At 47.8% G+C, this 12,959-nt stretch overlaps 1 protein-coding gene across 8 annotated transcripts in view; it reads left to right on the top strand.

The window, feature by feature from the left end:
• HIPK2 (homeodomain interacting protein kinase 2) overlaps positions 1–12,959 on the top strand; it is a 180,601-nt gene that overhangs the window by 50,321 nt on the left and 117,321 nt on the right. For all 8 annotated transcript variants that reach the window (XM_047695196.1, XM_047695193.1, XM_047695195.1 and 5 more), the window contains exon 2: positions 5,818–6,901. In XM_047695196.1, the coding sequence (XP_047551152.1) occupies positions 5,818–6,901 (1,084 nt within the window). The remainder of the gene's footprint in view (positions 1–5,817; positions 6,902–12,959) is intronic.

Raw genomic sequence — 12,959 nt, 5'->3', positions numbered from 1 at the left:
CTGTGGGAAGCCTGCTTCCCACATCCGGCTCTCTGCTCAGTGGGAAGCCTGCTTCCCTGTCTCTCTCTGCCTGCCTCTCTGCCTACTGGTGATCTCTGTCAAATAAATAAAATCTTTAAAAAATAAAAAAATAAAATAAATAAAATAAAATTGGCTAATCTGAAATTATCTTTGCACTACTTGTAAAATATGAACTTGATAAGCAGGATGACTGTCATTAAAATTTTATGAATATAGTTTTGCATGTCCATGAAGACATTTTTTTTTTTCTAGTACTTTTCAACCCCTGAGGCATCAAATTACCATGTTATACATGGTAATCAAGAGCTTTTCAAGTTAACTCTTTTCTGGTTGCCTAAAAATGTCTATTCAGGTGCATATTTCTAACATAGATATTTTTGACATTCCTTTTGACGTATTCTACAACTTTATAATATTGTATTAGGTAATGTGATCTCTAAGACAAATATGGCATCCTGTTGGATATGGGACTTAATCCTTCAAGTTCCTGATTGTTTCTATCAAATACTCATTATTCAGCAAAAGCATGTGTCAGAGGATTTGGGGAAGTGGGGAAATTTGTACCTCTTACACTAAGGTCCTCACAATTGTGTTCTTTTTAATAACATAACTGGATTCTGCATGGTAACCTATTTCACATCTGCCAAACCACAATTAAACTTTATCCACTTCTGGAAATGGTGCCATTATTTTACTTATAATTCCTTCTCTCGAGCTTTGGTAGAATTCAGTGAAGTTGACTTCAGTGTAATTTCTTTTTAAATCATAGTTGAACCCTCACTCATCTCCGTGGTTTCACCAGAGTATGATCTTCCAGTAGATAATTTTGGGGTGGTGAAATGGAAAGGAAATGTACTCAGATGTGAAGCAACTTTTCAGTTCATCTAGTTGTGAAATACAAAATTATGAAGAAACTAAGCAAATAAGTGGGGGGAAGAAAGGACTAAATGGGCCAGTCCTTTAATAAATGACATTTAAAAAAAAAATCTTATGAGTTAAGACTTCAGGAAAATCATGAAGATTTTGGGCTATTTTTAGGTGGAAAAAATTACTCTTAACCTTAGAAAACTGAATTTCTCATTAAATCATTAAGACAGAGACAAAGAGGCACGTAGAATTACCTTGATTTGAACTTCTAGAATCGGGATCTGAGTTTTCCACTTATCCTAGGAGTCTAAACCCATCACTTGACTTCCTAGCTTTCAAAGTGGGACCCTTGTGAAAATGAATTGGAAAGGGTAACTCTGGACTGTCCCAGACAGAGTCTGGTGTGTGCTCCCCCTGTCCATAAAACATCCAGCTCGGATCCTGTTATGTGCTAGGTGCTCAAGACTTTAAGATCTGGAGAAATGTGATAACCCTGAAGAACAGTGTTTGAGTCTGAGGCAGCCAGCATGGTGAGGGGCATTTCTAGCCATGCACATCTCCTCTCTGATCCCGGGCATCCATCAGCAGAGGTAGCCAGTGATGATTTCCACAATTTTATGACCCTTGGCTGTCATCCCAATAACAAATAAGTCATAAGCCATCCTCTTTCCATCTGTAAAATTCCACTTCTGCACCCTGGCCTTTCTACCAAAATGTTTTTGAAACAGGAAAAAAATAGAAAAATAGCCACTTCTCCTTAATGTAACATCAGCGTATTTCCTCTACTGCCCCCCAGCCCTTCCCTCCCCAAGTACTTGAGGGTTGAGGAATGAGGGGCAAACCAGGTAGCAAAGGACAGTGGAAATGCTTGTTTTGTCTCCAGTGGCTAATTTACTAAAAGTCAAGGGATTGGTTATTTCTATACTGCACACATCTAAAACAGTATGAATATTTAATACTGATAACTATAGGAAAAAACATTTTCAGTGTTATTGCAGAATTAGGGGGAGGTTGACTCGAACAAAAAGAGCAATAGGAAAAAACAGGTAGAGTAGGTTCTGAATAAGCACGCCAGAGTGGTCTTGTCAGGCAGAAGGATGTCTACGGAGGTATCATTTTGCATCGGTAGATACTAGAATTCAGGATCCAAACAAGAAGGGAAGCCTCTGTCAGATCTGTGGGATGAAGGCGGGGTCCAGAGCGTGTGTCGGGTGTCAGGCTGAGGCTGCTTGTGGGAAGTCCGAGCACGTCCAGGCTGAAGTATAGACAAAGTGAGCGCTGACACCAGGACAGGAGCTGCCTAGCCCCTGCCTTGTTTTTTTTTAAAACGTCTTGGTTTGGGTGGGAAAATAGTGGCAGGTTTTTCTTTACTCTCCAGAGGGAGGCCTGATTCCATGGGTGCCTATGATTGGTCATTGCTCTAAAGCCAGAAAACTAAGCTCCCTGGGAGGCCCGGCCAGTTAGAGTGCTTTGTTCCATCAACTGAGTGCCTACCACGGGTAATAAACTTGGTTTAATACTGGGGAAAACACAAGGATGAGGTATAAACTGGAGTTCTTAGGCTCAGAGTATAGCTTGGTTATGGAAACCATGACCTAAATGTGTAAAAAGTGAAATAGCACAAAAGATAAGTAATTCAGTTCAAAAAGACAAAAGAGATTTTGCAAGTCACAAGTGCAATTTGTGGCCAAATGGATAGTACATATGGTAAGTGCCGTAGGGAAAGAGATATGATCACTGTGGGTTGGAGAGGTCTGGGAAGAGGAGGTATCTGAATTGTCTTGTCTTTGAATAAACTGAGAGAAACGGTGAAAGCCTGCCAGAGGAGGGAATGGTGTAAGAGCGTGGAGGTAGGGCGTATAAGAGACATTCTAGGAACAGTGAGTAGAACAGCTTAATTCAAGTTGGAGGTTGAGGACAGTTACTAAGTTACTAGTTGGAGATGAAGCCAGCAAGGTAATTGAAGTCAAATTTGATGGTGTTAAATGAAAGAGTCCTCCACTTTATCCTGTAGACACCAAGGAGTCATTGAAAGTTTTTGGACAGGGCACCTGGATGGCACAGTTCATTGAGCGTTCAGCTCTTGGTTTTGGCTCAGGTTGTGATCTCAAGGTTGTGAGATTGAGCCCCAGGTCTGGCTCCACACTCCAGAGTCTGCTTAAGGCTCTCTCTACTCCTTACCACATGCATGCACTCACTCTCTCTGTCTCTGTCTCTCTCTCTAAAATAAATAAATCTTAAAAAAAAAAAAAGAAAGAAAGAAAGACAGAAAGAAAATGGTTTTGGACAGAGGAGTAACATGCTTAGAAATATTCTAGGAAGATTAATCTGGCCGCTCAATATGGACAAATTAGAGGAAAAGAGACTGCTCAGGTAGACCAGATGTCTGTTTGGTCTAGTCCTACTAGAAAGCAGTAAATGTTTTAACTTTGGAAGTGGCAGCAGGAACAGAAATAAAGAGATGGATACAAAAGACATTTTGAAAGAAGGAAAAATTACTAAGACTCAGCACCTTCTTGTCCGTGGATAAAAGAAGACTCATCAGAGGTAAATCCACATTTTTGGAACCAAGTGACTAGAAGAATATTCTATGAACAGAAAGGTGGGATGTTAGGAAGGGGTGTGAGGTGGTTAAATTTTTAGGAGAAGATAAGGGAGTTCAGCTTTGGAAGATAGTCTTTCATGTAGCAGGGGGCAGAAATATATTCATGGAAGGTAAGAGGGAGAGCCTGGCCTGTGGTGAAGGCAGGAGTCACCTTCATAGACATGACAGGTCAGACTGTTTGAATGAATGTCTTCCAGAGAGAACAGAGTCAAAGTGTTGGAAATGCCAACATTTTAAAGGAGAAAGAGGTGAAGGAACCACCGAGGCACACAGTGTGCAATCAGACACTGGAGGAGGAGATTATAGATTCTCATAAGCACAGATAAGAGCATCAAGAAGGAAGTTGTGGTCAGCGTATCAGATGTTGCAGGGAGGTCAAGGGGGAATAGGGGCTGAAAAAAGCCCTTGGGTTAGGCAATTAGGAAGTCGTTTACCTTTAAGAACACAGAACTATAGTGTAGGGATGTGGTGGTTGGGGGAGTGTGGCTTAAGGAATGAGCCTTGAAGAAAAGGGAGCATAAACCACTGATTACAGGTGAGAAGAAGGAAAAAATTAACGGGGAAGAGTATGGCTCTTACTCCTCTTGGCTTTTAAGTTGGGAGTATGTTCACACGCACACGAAGGCAGAAGGAAAAGATTAAGTCATTGATTCGCTAGGCAAAAGTTTATTAAGTGCCTACTGAGGACTTGGAACTAATTAGCAGGCAGGAACCGAAAGCTGTAAGAGAAGAAGAGGACAGGGGAGGGAACCAGAGAGGAGGAATCATGAGAATTAGACAAAATTTTTGTGTTGGAAAGGAGAGACTCTGCTTCCTCTGAGACCAGAGAGAAGGAAGAAAGGATGGGGGGGGGGGTGCATGTAGATTCTGGAATGTTCTGAAATGAAGAGAATAAAGGTGGAAAGCAAGGCTGCTGACAGTGGGCTCCTGGACAAAGGGGCAGGTGTCTGCTGGGAGAGAAAGGGTGGCCAGGGTGACAGGAGACCAGGGGGGAAGGAAAATATTTGTTAAATGACCACTCTGGGTAACGAGAAGGGATCAGAGACACGAACACGAGGATGGCTAAACAGCAGTGGTGCTTGAGGAAGCCCCTCTGTCCTTGTGCTTCCAGGAGAAACGTTTGTCAGCTGCAGTTAGCTGGTGAGCAGTGTCTGTTTCCACTTTCACCTCTCAGAACTTGCCTTTCTCATTGTCTTATTTTTTCTTGATAGTTTTTTATGAATTTTTGTTTGTGTCTAGAATCACCATAATTGTAAATTGTACTATTCCAGAGTTAACGCTCTTACAGATTTCTGCGGTTATCTCAATTGTGGCTGAGATGTTGGAATGAAATAATAGTGCTTTCTAGATAAACACATTGATAGATGAACTGAGCAGGAGAGTTAGTGAGTGGAGCCCATGAATGGTGCTACCTCCTCCTCCCCCCAAATACATAAATGCTTTAATGATATAAAAAACATAAAATAGATGATAAAATGTTTTATTTAGGCCGTCTAAATGAAGATATCAGACTGACTGCTCTTCTCCTCAGCCTTACAGAATTCATTTAAGATGACTAAGATCCCAGAGGGTAATTATAGTTCATCTAGAAGCTAGTGGTTCATGAGTGACTCCACGATTGGACCTATGTGGAAGACGTCTTAGCTAACCTGGGGTCTGTGACAGGGAGCAGTAGACCATGTGGGACAACTTAGTCTGTAACAGTTAACTGGGCCACCTCATAAGGTCCTCAGTTTTAGTAGGATTGCAGCCCAGTGAGAATTGAGGAAGAATCTGTTTCTATCACAGACAATATTTATTTATTTTTATTTTCAAAAGATTTTATTTATTTATTTGACAGAGATCACAAGTAGGCAGAGTGTCAGGCAGAGGGAGAGGGAGAAGCAGGCTCCCTGCTGAGCAGAGAGCCTGATGTGGGGCTTGACCCCAGGACCCTGGGATCATGGCCTGAGTGGAAAGCAGCGGCTTATCTGACAGCCACCCAGGCTCTCCTGTCACAGACAGTATTTATTTAAAAAGAAGTAATGAACAGACTTCTGATACTCTCATTCTGTATCTGAATCTTGGTTGTGTTCCTGACTGACTCTACAGTTCTTCCATTCTCCTAATGATGGCCATTAGGACACTCAGACTCCTTGGCCTCACAGACTGAGTAACCACAATGTGCTTCCGGGGGGAATAGGTTCGCTTTTCCCCGCCTTGCTTTGAGGTTGGAGGAAAATATTCTCTAGGACCCAAGCCACTGGGCGGATGTGTTGGATCTGTTGGATTCACTCATTTAAGGGTGACTAAAATCCTTACCTTCCCCTTCCTTTTTCTTGTAGGTATGGCCTCACATGTGCAAGTCTTCTCCCCTCACACCCTTCAATCAAGTGCCTTCTGTAGTGTGAAGAAACTGAAAGTAGAGCCGAGTTCCACCTGGGACATGACTGGGTACGGCTCCCACAGCAAAGTGTATAGCCAGAGCAAGAACATACCACCTTCTCAGCCAGCCACCACAACCGTCAGCACCTCCTTGCCGATCCCAAACCCAAGCCTACCTTACGAGCAGACCATCATCTTCCCAGGAAGCACCGGCCACATAGTTGTAACATCAGCAAGTAGCACTTCTGTCACTGGGCAAGTCCTCGGCGGACCACATAACCTAATGCGTCGAAGCACTGTGAGCCTCCTTGATACCTACCAAAAATGTGGACTCAAGCGTAAGAGCGAGGAGATTGAGAACACAAGCAGCGTGCAGATCATCGAAGAACATCCACCCATGATTCAGAACAATGCGAGTGGGGCCACTGTAGCCACTGCCACCACATCGACTGCCACGTCCAAAAACAGTGGCTCCAACAGCGAAGGGGACTACCAGCTGGTCCAGCATGAGGTGCTGTGCTCCATGACCAACACTTACGAAGTTCTGGAATTCCTGGGCCGAGGGACGTTCGGGCAGGTGGTCAAGTGCTGGAAGCGGGGCACCAATGAGATCGTGGCCATCAAAATCCTGAAGAACCACCCATCGTATGCGCGGCAGGGTCAGATCGAGGTGAGCATCCTGGCCCGCTTGAGCACGGAGAGCGCTGACGACTACAACTTTGTCCGCGCCTACGAGTGCTTCCAGCACAAGAACCACACATGCTTGGTGTTTGAGATGTTGGAGCAGAACCTCTATGACTTTCTGAAGCAGAACAAGTTTAGCCCCTTGCCCCTCAAATACATTCGCCCCGTCCTCCAGCAGGTAGCCACAGCCCTGATGAAACTGAAGAGCCTCGGTCTCATCCATGCCGACCTCAAACCGGAGAACATCATGCTGGTAGATCCTTCTAGACAACCGTACAGAGTAAAGGTCATCGACTTTGGGTCAGCTAGTCACGTGTCCAAGGCTGTGTGTTCCACCTACTTGCAATCCAGATACTACAGGTAAGACCGCTGGTCCGGACACAGGACATGCCCAGTGCCCCTGGCGTGCACAGAGTGTGCTGTGGGGGTCTCCGGGGCGGGGTCGGGGGTAAAATTACATGCCTCCAGCTGTTACCCTCACATGACCATCTTTTGGTCGGAAAATGAGGACGTGCATGTGAAAATGATGGTTAGAAGCCACAGGAGAGTGGAGCCAAGTAAGCAGCTCGGCATAGGTGTTCAGGCTCCGAAGGGACTCCTGGAGGCTGGGGTGAAGGGCATGGCAGGGCTGTCAGGTCCTGGCGGGTGTGGGGAGCCAGACATGGGTGGGGGGGGTGGGGGGGCGTCATTGAAGTCCCTGCCGCGGGAACACACAACACTTGCACCGGAGACAAGGACGACAGCCAAGGACGACAGCCGCTGGCAACCACAGCAGGGGTCCTGTAGGTGACAGCGGATATGAGTGAAAGGATGGGTTGGGGGGTTGGGGTCTTAAATCCTCGACTAAGGGGTTGCAGCTGTATCCTTAAACACGGAGCAAGCACTGAGGCGTTGGAACAGGTAGCAGGGTGGTGAATGGAGGGTAGCAGGACCTGAGCAATGCTGAGAAGATGACTTCTGTGTCCCCAGGGAGGAAGGAGGTGGGGAGGGAGCGGTGTGGCCCCAGGACTGAGGCATGCAGGTAGTGGAGAGCTCCGGGTCTGGGCAGGATGGAGGGAGGGTTGTGGCAGCCTGGGTAGGGAGTGCAAAGCTTGTATTCCTTCCCTCGCTCAACAAGGATTGACCGCACTCCTGGCACGTGCCGGGTGCAGTGCCGGGTGCCAGGATATGGCACTGGCTTTGAGAAACCCCGGGTTGACCCGGACACCTCCGTTCGCTAAGCTGTGTGGCGTGGGCTTGTTGCCTTGTACCTCTGTGCCTTCTCTTCCTCACCCATGAGCTGGGGAAGTCTGGCCACCAGCCTGGGGGTTGCTGGGACAGGGGGCTGCGTTATGCAGCCCAAGAGCTTCCCTCACTGTCCAGCTCGGGGTCGGTGCGTGAGGAGTGGGGAGAAGTGGGAAGCAGGAGAGCGTTGGGGGACACAGCAGGTGGGCTGTGTTTGCAGGGACATTGAGCAGTCCAGTGAACGTGGACGTTGGCCAGAAACATCCTAAAACTGCAGTGAGAAGACACGACCCATTTAAGAGGCTGTCATGCAGGCCATGAAAACAGGGCCCCAGGACTCCTGTGCCTGAGCCCTTGTGCCCTGACCTTCCTATCGGGCTGTGCTTTCTCCATACTTCCTTCCAGGCCACAGAGAAAGGCTGCAGAAGGTGCTAGAGCTGTGTGAGCACAACTGACCGCTCACATCCCTGAGGCTAACCGGCCCCCGTCTACCCTCCTCAGCCTGCGGATCTCAGTAGATAACCTCACACCCAGGCCCTGAGAGCCGGGTGCAGTGCCAGGTGCCAGGTCATGCCCCTTCCTGTTCCTCACAGGGGAACAGGCCCTGTTGTGTCCCTGCTGCTGCCCTAGCCCCCAACTCCTTAACCACAGTAGCTCTTCCAGACTCCGCTCCTGTCCTGCCCCAGCCCCTCCCCAGCCATGTCCTTCCCCAGCATTCCTTTCCCACCTTGTCCACCCGCTGCAGCATCTGCCCGACTGAGGATCAGCCTCCGCTGGCTTCTGTCCCCCTGCCTCCCCTGCCTCCCTGTCTCCCTGCCCCCTGCCCCCTCCGCCTCCCTGTCCCCCCACCTCCCTGCCCTCTGCCCCCCTGCCTCTCTGCTGCCCCCTGCCTCCCTTGCCCCCTGCTCCCCGCCCCCCTCCCTCCCTGCCAGCCCCAGGAGGGAAGGCTCTGCTGCTCACTCACTTGCAGTCGGCTGTGGGCCCCTCTGCTCTGGAGCCACATGGAGAGGGAAGCCCGGTGCCCGGTGCTGTGGCCGCGGAGGAGAGGGACCTGGGCCAGCAGCCTGCAGGAGAAGGCCTTTGGGAACCCTGAGGGCAAGGTTGAAGGAGAAGGATGTGTGAGGAGGACAGTGAGCCCAAGTTCTCTTTAGGAAGTACCCTTCTTTGAAAGGTAGCTCTGGGTGGCATCTTAACGGGTCATCTTCACAGGTCACGGAAGGACCAGCTGGTGCTCGGGCTTCTAATACTCGGTTACCCTAAATTGCTGTTTAACGAACAGATACCGGTTTTATTCACCTTTACTAGAAATTGAGCATGGCGACTTATCAAGAGACTTTTTAAAAACTGTCAGAAAGGCATTGCATATTGAGAGTAAAACCTGATGGGTGAAGGAAGTTGGTTTTAGGGATTCTTTATGTACTCACAGCTTCTCACCACCTTATGCCCCTTGTACACGCCCGACATTCCCACCCCCCTCCCACCAAGTGGTCTCTGCCCCTGATGCCTGGGACCAGGGAGTCTGGTGGGTGTGGAAGTCTTGTTTGCACATAGTGTCAGGGCTCTCTGTAGCTCCCCTCCTCCTGTCTCCTACCTCTGGCCCCTGCACCCCCTCCCTGCAGCCCTTTCTTTAACCCTTAGATGACTGTTGCCTAACATTCTGGGCAGGCAAACCTCTTCCTTCTCACAGTCCCCTTGGCCAAAAAGACGCTTATCCTTTGGTCCCTATGGTGGGCCTCTGTGCCCGGCTCTGGTTTCGTGGGCACAGCCCCCACAAGAGCCAGCCCAGCTGTTCTGCCTCAGGTGCTGCATCGTCTTGACGTTGGTCACCTCCTTCCGTGCCCTCCCCAGGCCTCTTCTGAACCTTGGAGTGGTTTGCTGCCACAGAGAGCAATGCAGGTGCTTCCAGACGGTCTTCGGCTCCATCTGTGTTAGTCCCAGCTCTCTGTGAGGGACAGCCAACTCTGGGCCACTTACCAAGTTGATTTTCCCAATTGCTTTGCCTCTCATGGGGGCTGGGAGCGGGAACAATCTCTACAGTTGTCCACTGTTGATCTGAGAAGGAAGACATTTTCAGCCACCTCTTGAGAGAGCATATCGGTGCTTGGGGTGGGTAAATCAGCACACAGCGGATCTGTCCTTCCATAGGGCCTGGTTCCCCTGGGGTCCCTCTGTGTCTGTGCTGGGTGCATTATCCCCTGGACACTCCCATGTCCCTCCTTATTTTAAATGGGACAGTATTAAATATCTTCCCTTACTCTCTTCCCTGAAAGTGACATGGAAACGGTACAACATAGAGAGACGTTCCTGTCCTCAGCCTGAGGTACATGGAAAAATCGATGGTGTCACAGAGAGGAACTCCAGGATTTGGTTGGCTGAGGCTGGGGGCATATTACTGTAGAGGCAAGCCTGATGGGGTGTTTTTCAGGAAACAAAGGCTCCATTCTTAGGTTTTTACTTCAGATGCATGAGTATCCCCTTCCTACTTGACCTTCCAACTTGAAGGTCTGTTACATAGGCAACTGCCACATTGCACTGTTTCTCAGACTGTATTCTGCATAAGAACCACAAGGAGAGCTTGTTAAGAACATGTTTCCACCAAGGACCTGCCCCAGACCCACCAAATCAGAAGTTTCCAGAGGAGTGCTCTCCAAGAAGGTCTCCAACCTGTGCATGTACACACAGACACACACACACACAGACACACACACACACACACACACACACACACACAGAATTTACTGCAGGGAATTGTATATGAGCTTGTGTAGGTGGTTTTTGGCCCACTCTGAGAAACACTGCTGGGGAGAAAGAGATTTCCTTAATGGTGTCCCCTTTCACATGCTCACACCCCAAGAAATGGAGTTGTAGGTAATTCTCTTTCTTCCTGTTACCTCACCTTGGAAGTCCCTGCCATTTCCCTATGTGATTCTACACTGATGACAGTTTTTAATGGGGTTTTTGTGGGGGTTTTTTGTTTTTGTTTTTTTTGTTGTTTGTTTCGGTGAGAACGAGCAAGTAATAAATTGATGTGGGGGTATTTCCACCACTGTGAGGCCAGGAAACTAAGAACAAGACCGAATATGAAGCTCTGCTTTCCGGAAAAACAAACAAAAGACCTGCCGTTCAGGCAGAAGATAGTGATTAAAATGTGTAGATTTTTTTGTTTGTTTGTTTCTGCTCTGGGCTATTCAAAATACTCTGGGCTTAATTTGGAACAAAGACCTTGACTAAGACCTCAAAAAAATGGGCATAAAAATTTAGGACATAAAAATGTCCAGTAATCTCCTTGTTCGAATAATCTAACCCCTTTTTTGGCTGATTCTTTTGGTTGGAGAGATTATCTTCCGGTTGGTTACATGGTCGTTTGAGGTCGGGTGGAGATCTGTTTTAATTCAGTTCAGTTCATCAGGTGTTTGCTGGGTCTTGCTGTGTGTCCTGCAGTGGATCTCTTAAAGGGAAGGAGGTAAAGGAAAAGGTCTAATCTTGAGTTTATGGTCTCTCTGAAGTGATCAAAGAACTGAAACAAATCGCCTAGAGTAGAATCCTGGTGTTTAGACAGTGCAAATGTTTGGCAACTCTGTAGATGTTCATTGAGCCTGGAGGGGAACAAATCATGAGAAAAACTAGGGAAAGAAATTCAAAGTCAGCGAAAGATTGTGCCAGACGGGTTAATAGGGAGGATTTCTAGAGCAGGAGCTGTATCATAGGAATCTTGACGTGGGTCGTACAGGAAATGAGAGATGGGGTTGAGGGAGCCTGGGAGCCACTGGGATGGGCACAAATCAGGGAAGATGGTGACGTCTGGAAGGAGTTGAAGACTTGGGTTGGAGTAGGGGTTAGGGGAGTGAGGTCTTGAGGGGGACAGTATTAATGTGGGAGTTGGGGCTTGGATTTAACAACAGTAATTTAATGAAGTTAATCAATTAGAATAGAAAAAAAAGTTGGGGGGAACCTCGAGGCTAGGAGGCCATAGTCATCGTTCAGGAATAAAGGGAAGAGGCCCCGGATTTTGATGCCTGCCCCAGCAGCAGGAACGTGATCACTTGCAGTGCTTTTAACCTTCCAGGTACCGTGGCTGTGTCACTGGCCTAGAGGCGACAGTTTTCTGTTAATTGAGCTTTCTCTGAGGCACAGTTCTGAAGCTCTGGTCCCTTTGGAACCTGATGTCCGGTCCCAGCACTGTGTGTCCCCAGCTAACCGTGTTCCACTGAGTCATGGGGAGAACGTCAGTATGAACCCTCCGCTCTCCTGCTTCTTTTTTTTTTTTTTTTAAGATTTTATTTATTTATTTGACAGAGAGAGATCACAAGCAGGCAGAGAGGCAGGTAGAGAGAGAGGAGGAAGCAGGCTCCCCGCTGAGCAGAGAGCCCGATGCGGGGCTCGATCCTAGGACCCTGAGATCATAACCTGAGCCGAAGGCAGCAGCTTAACCCACTGAGCCACCCAGGCGCCCCCGCTCTCCTGCTTCTGATCCCATTATGACCAGGACCTGCGTTTGGTCGTACAGTTCCTCAGAGTTGATGGGGTAGCCTGTGGTTTTTTTCTTCTGTGGGTTGAGCTTGGCCTCCTTACCCACACCGGAAGCCCTCCCTGATCTCCTCCCCACCAGTAGGGGACAGGGGGCCTAGCATATTCCAAAATGCCGTACGACGCGTCACTTCAGAAAAGGGGCACAGCAAAAAAAAGAAAGAAAGAGAAAAGAAAAGGGGCACAGCTTCCTAAAGCCATAAGCGTAAGTAGTTTTAAAAATGGCATAACTTGTGCAGATAATCAGGTATAAAGCGTACCTGACTAGAAGTTAGGTTTGACTGAGAAGAGCCCTGAAAGGAGTCACATCGCCGGCGTTAGCTTTTTAAATTAATTTACATTTATTCCTAGCAGACAGATACAACAGGAAAAGGCTCTAGCGTGCCCCTTGACGGTATTAAGTGAAACAGTAGTGCCACTGACAAGCTCATCCACCGAGGACGACAGTTATGAATACGTGAAGGCTTTCTGGGCTGCGGCTTTTCCGAGGAGAATAACCACTAGGCTACCTATTTGCCTATTAGTTTATCTCCAGTTTCCCTTTACTGGGCTCTAGGACCTTGAACCGTGTGGAGAAAAATTTGAAATTAAAACTTTCTTTAGTGGGAAGCTGGAGTGGGAAGCCTTGTGTGTTACTTGGTCTGTCGGCCTGAGGGCCCCTCCCCTC

This window comes from Lutra lutra, chromosome 11 (assembly GCF_902655055.1).
Source record: "Lutra lutra chromosome 11, mLutLut1.2, whole genome shotgun sequence".
NCBI classification, from domain to species: Eukaryota; Metazoa; Chordata; class Mammalia; order Carnivora; family Mustelidae; genus Lutra; species Lutra lutra.
This window is presented reverse-complemented; position numbering and strand designations above follow the sequence as displayed.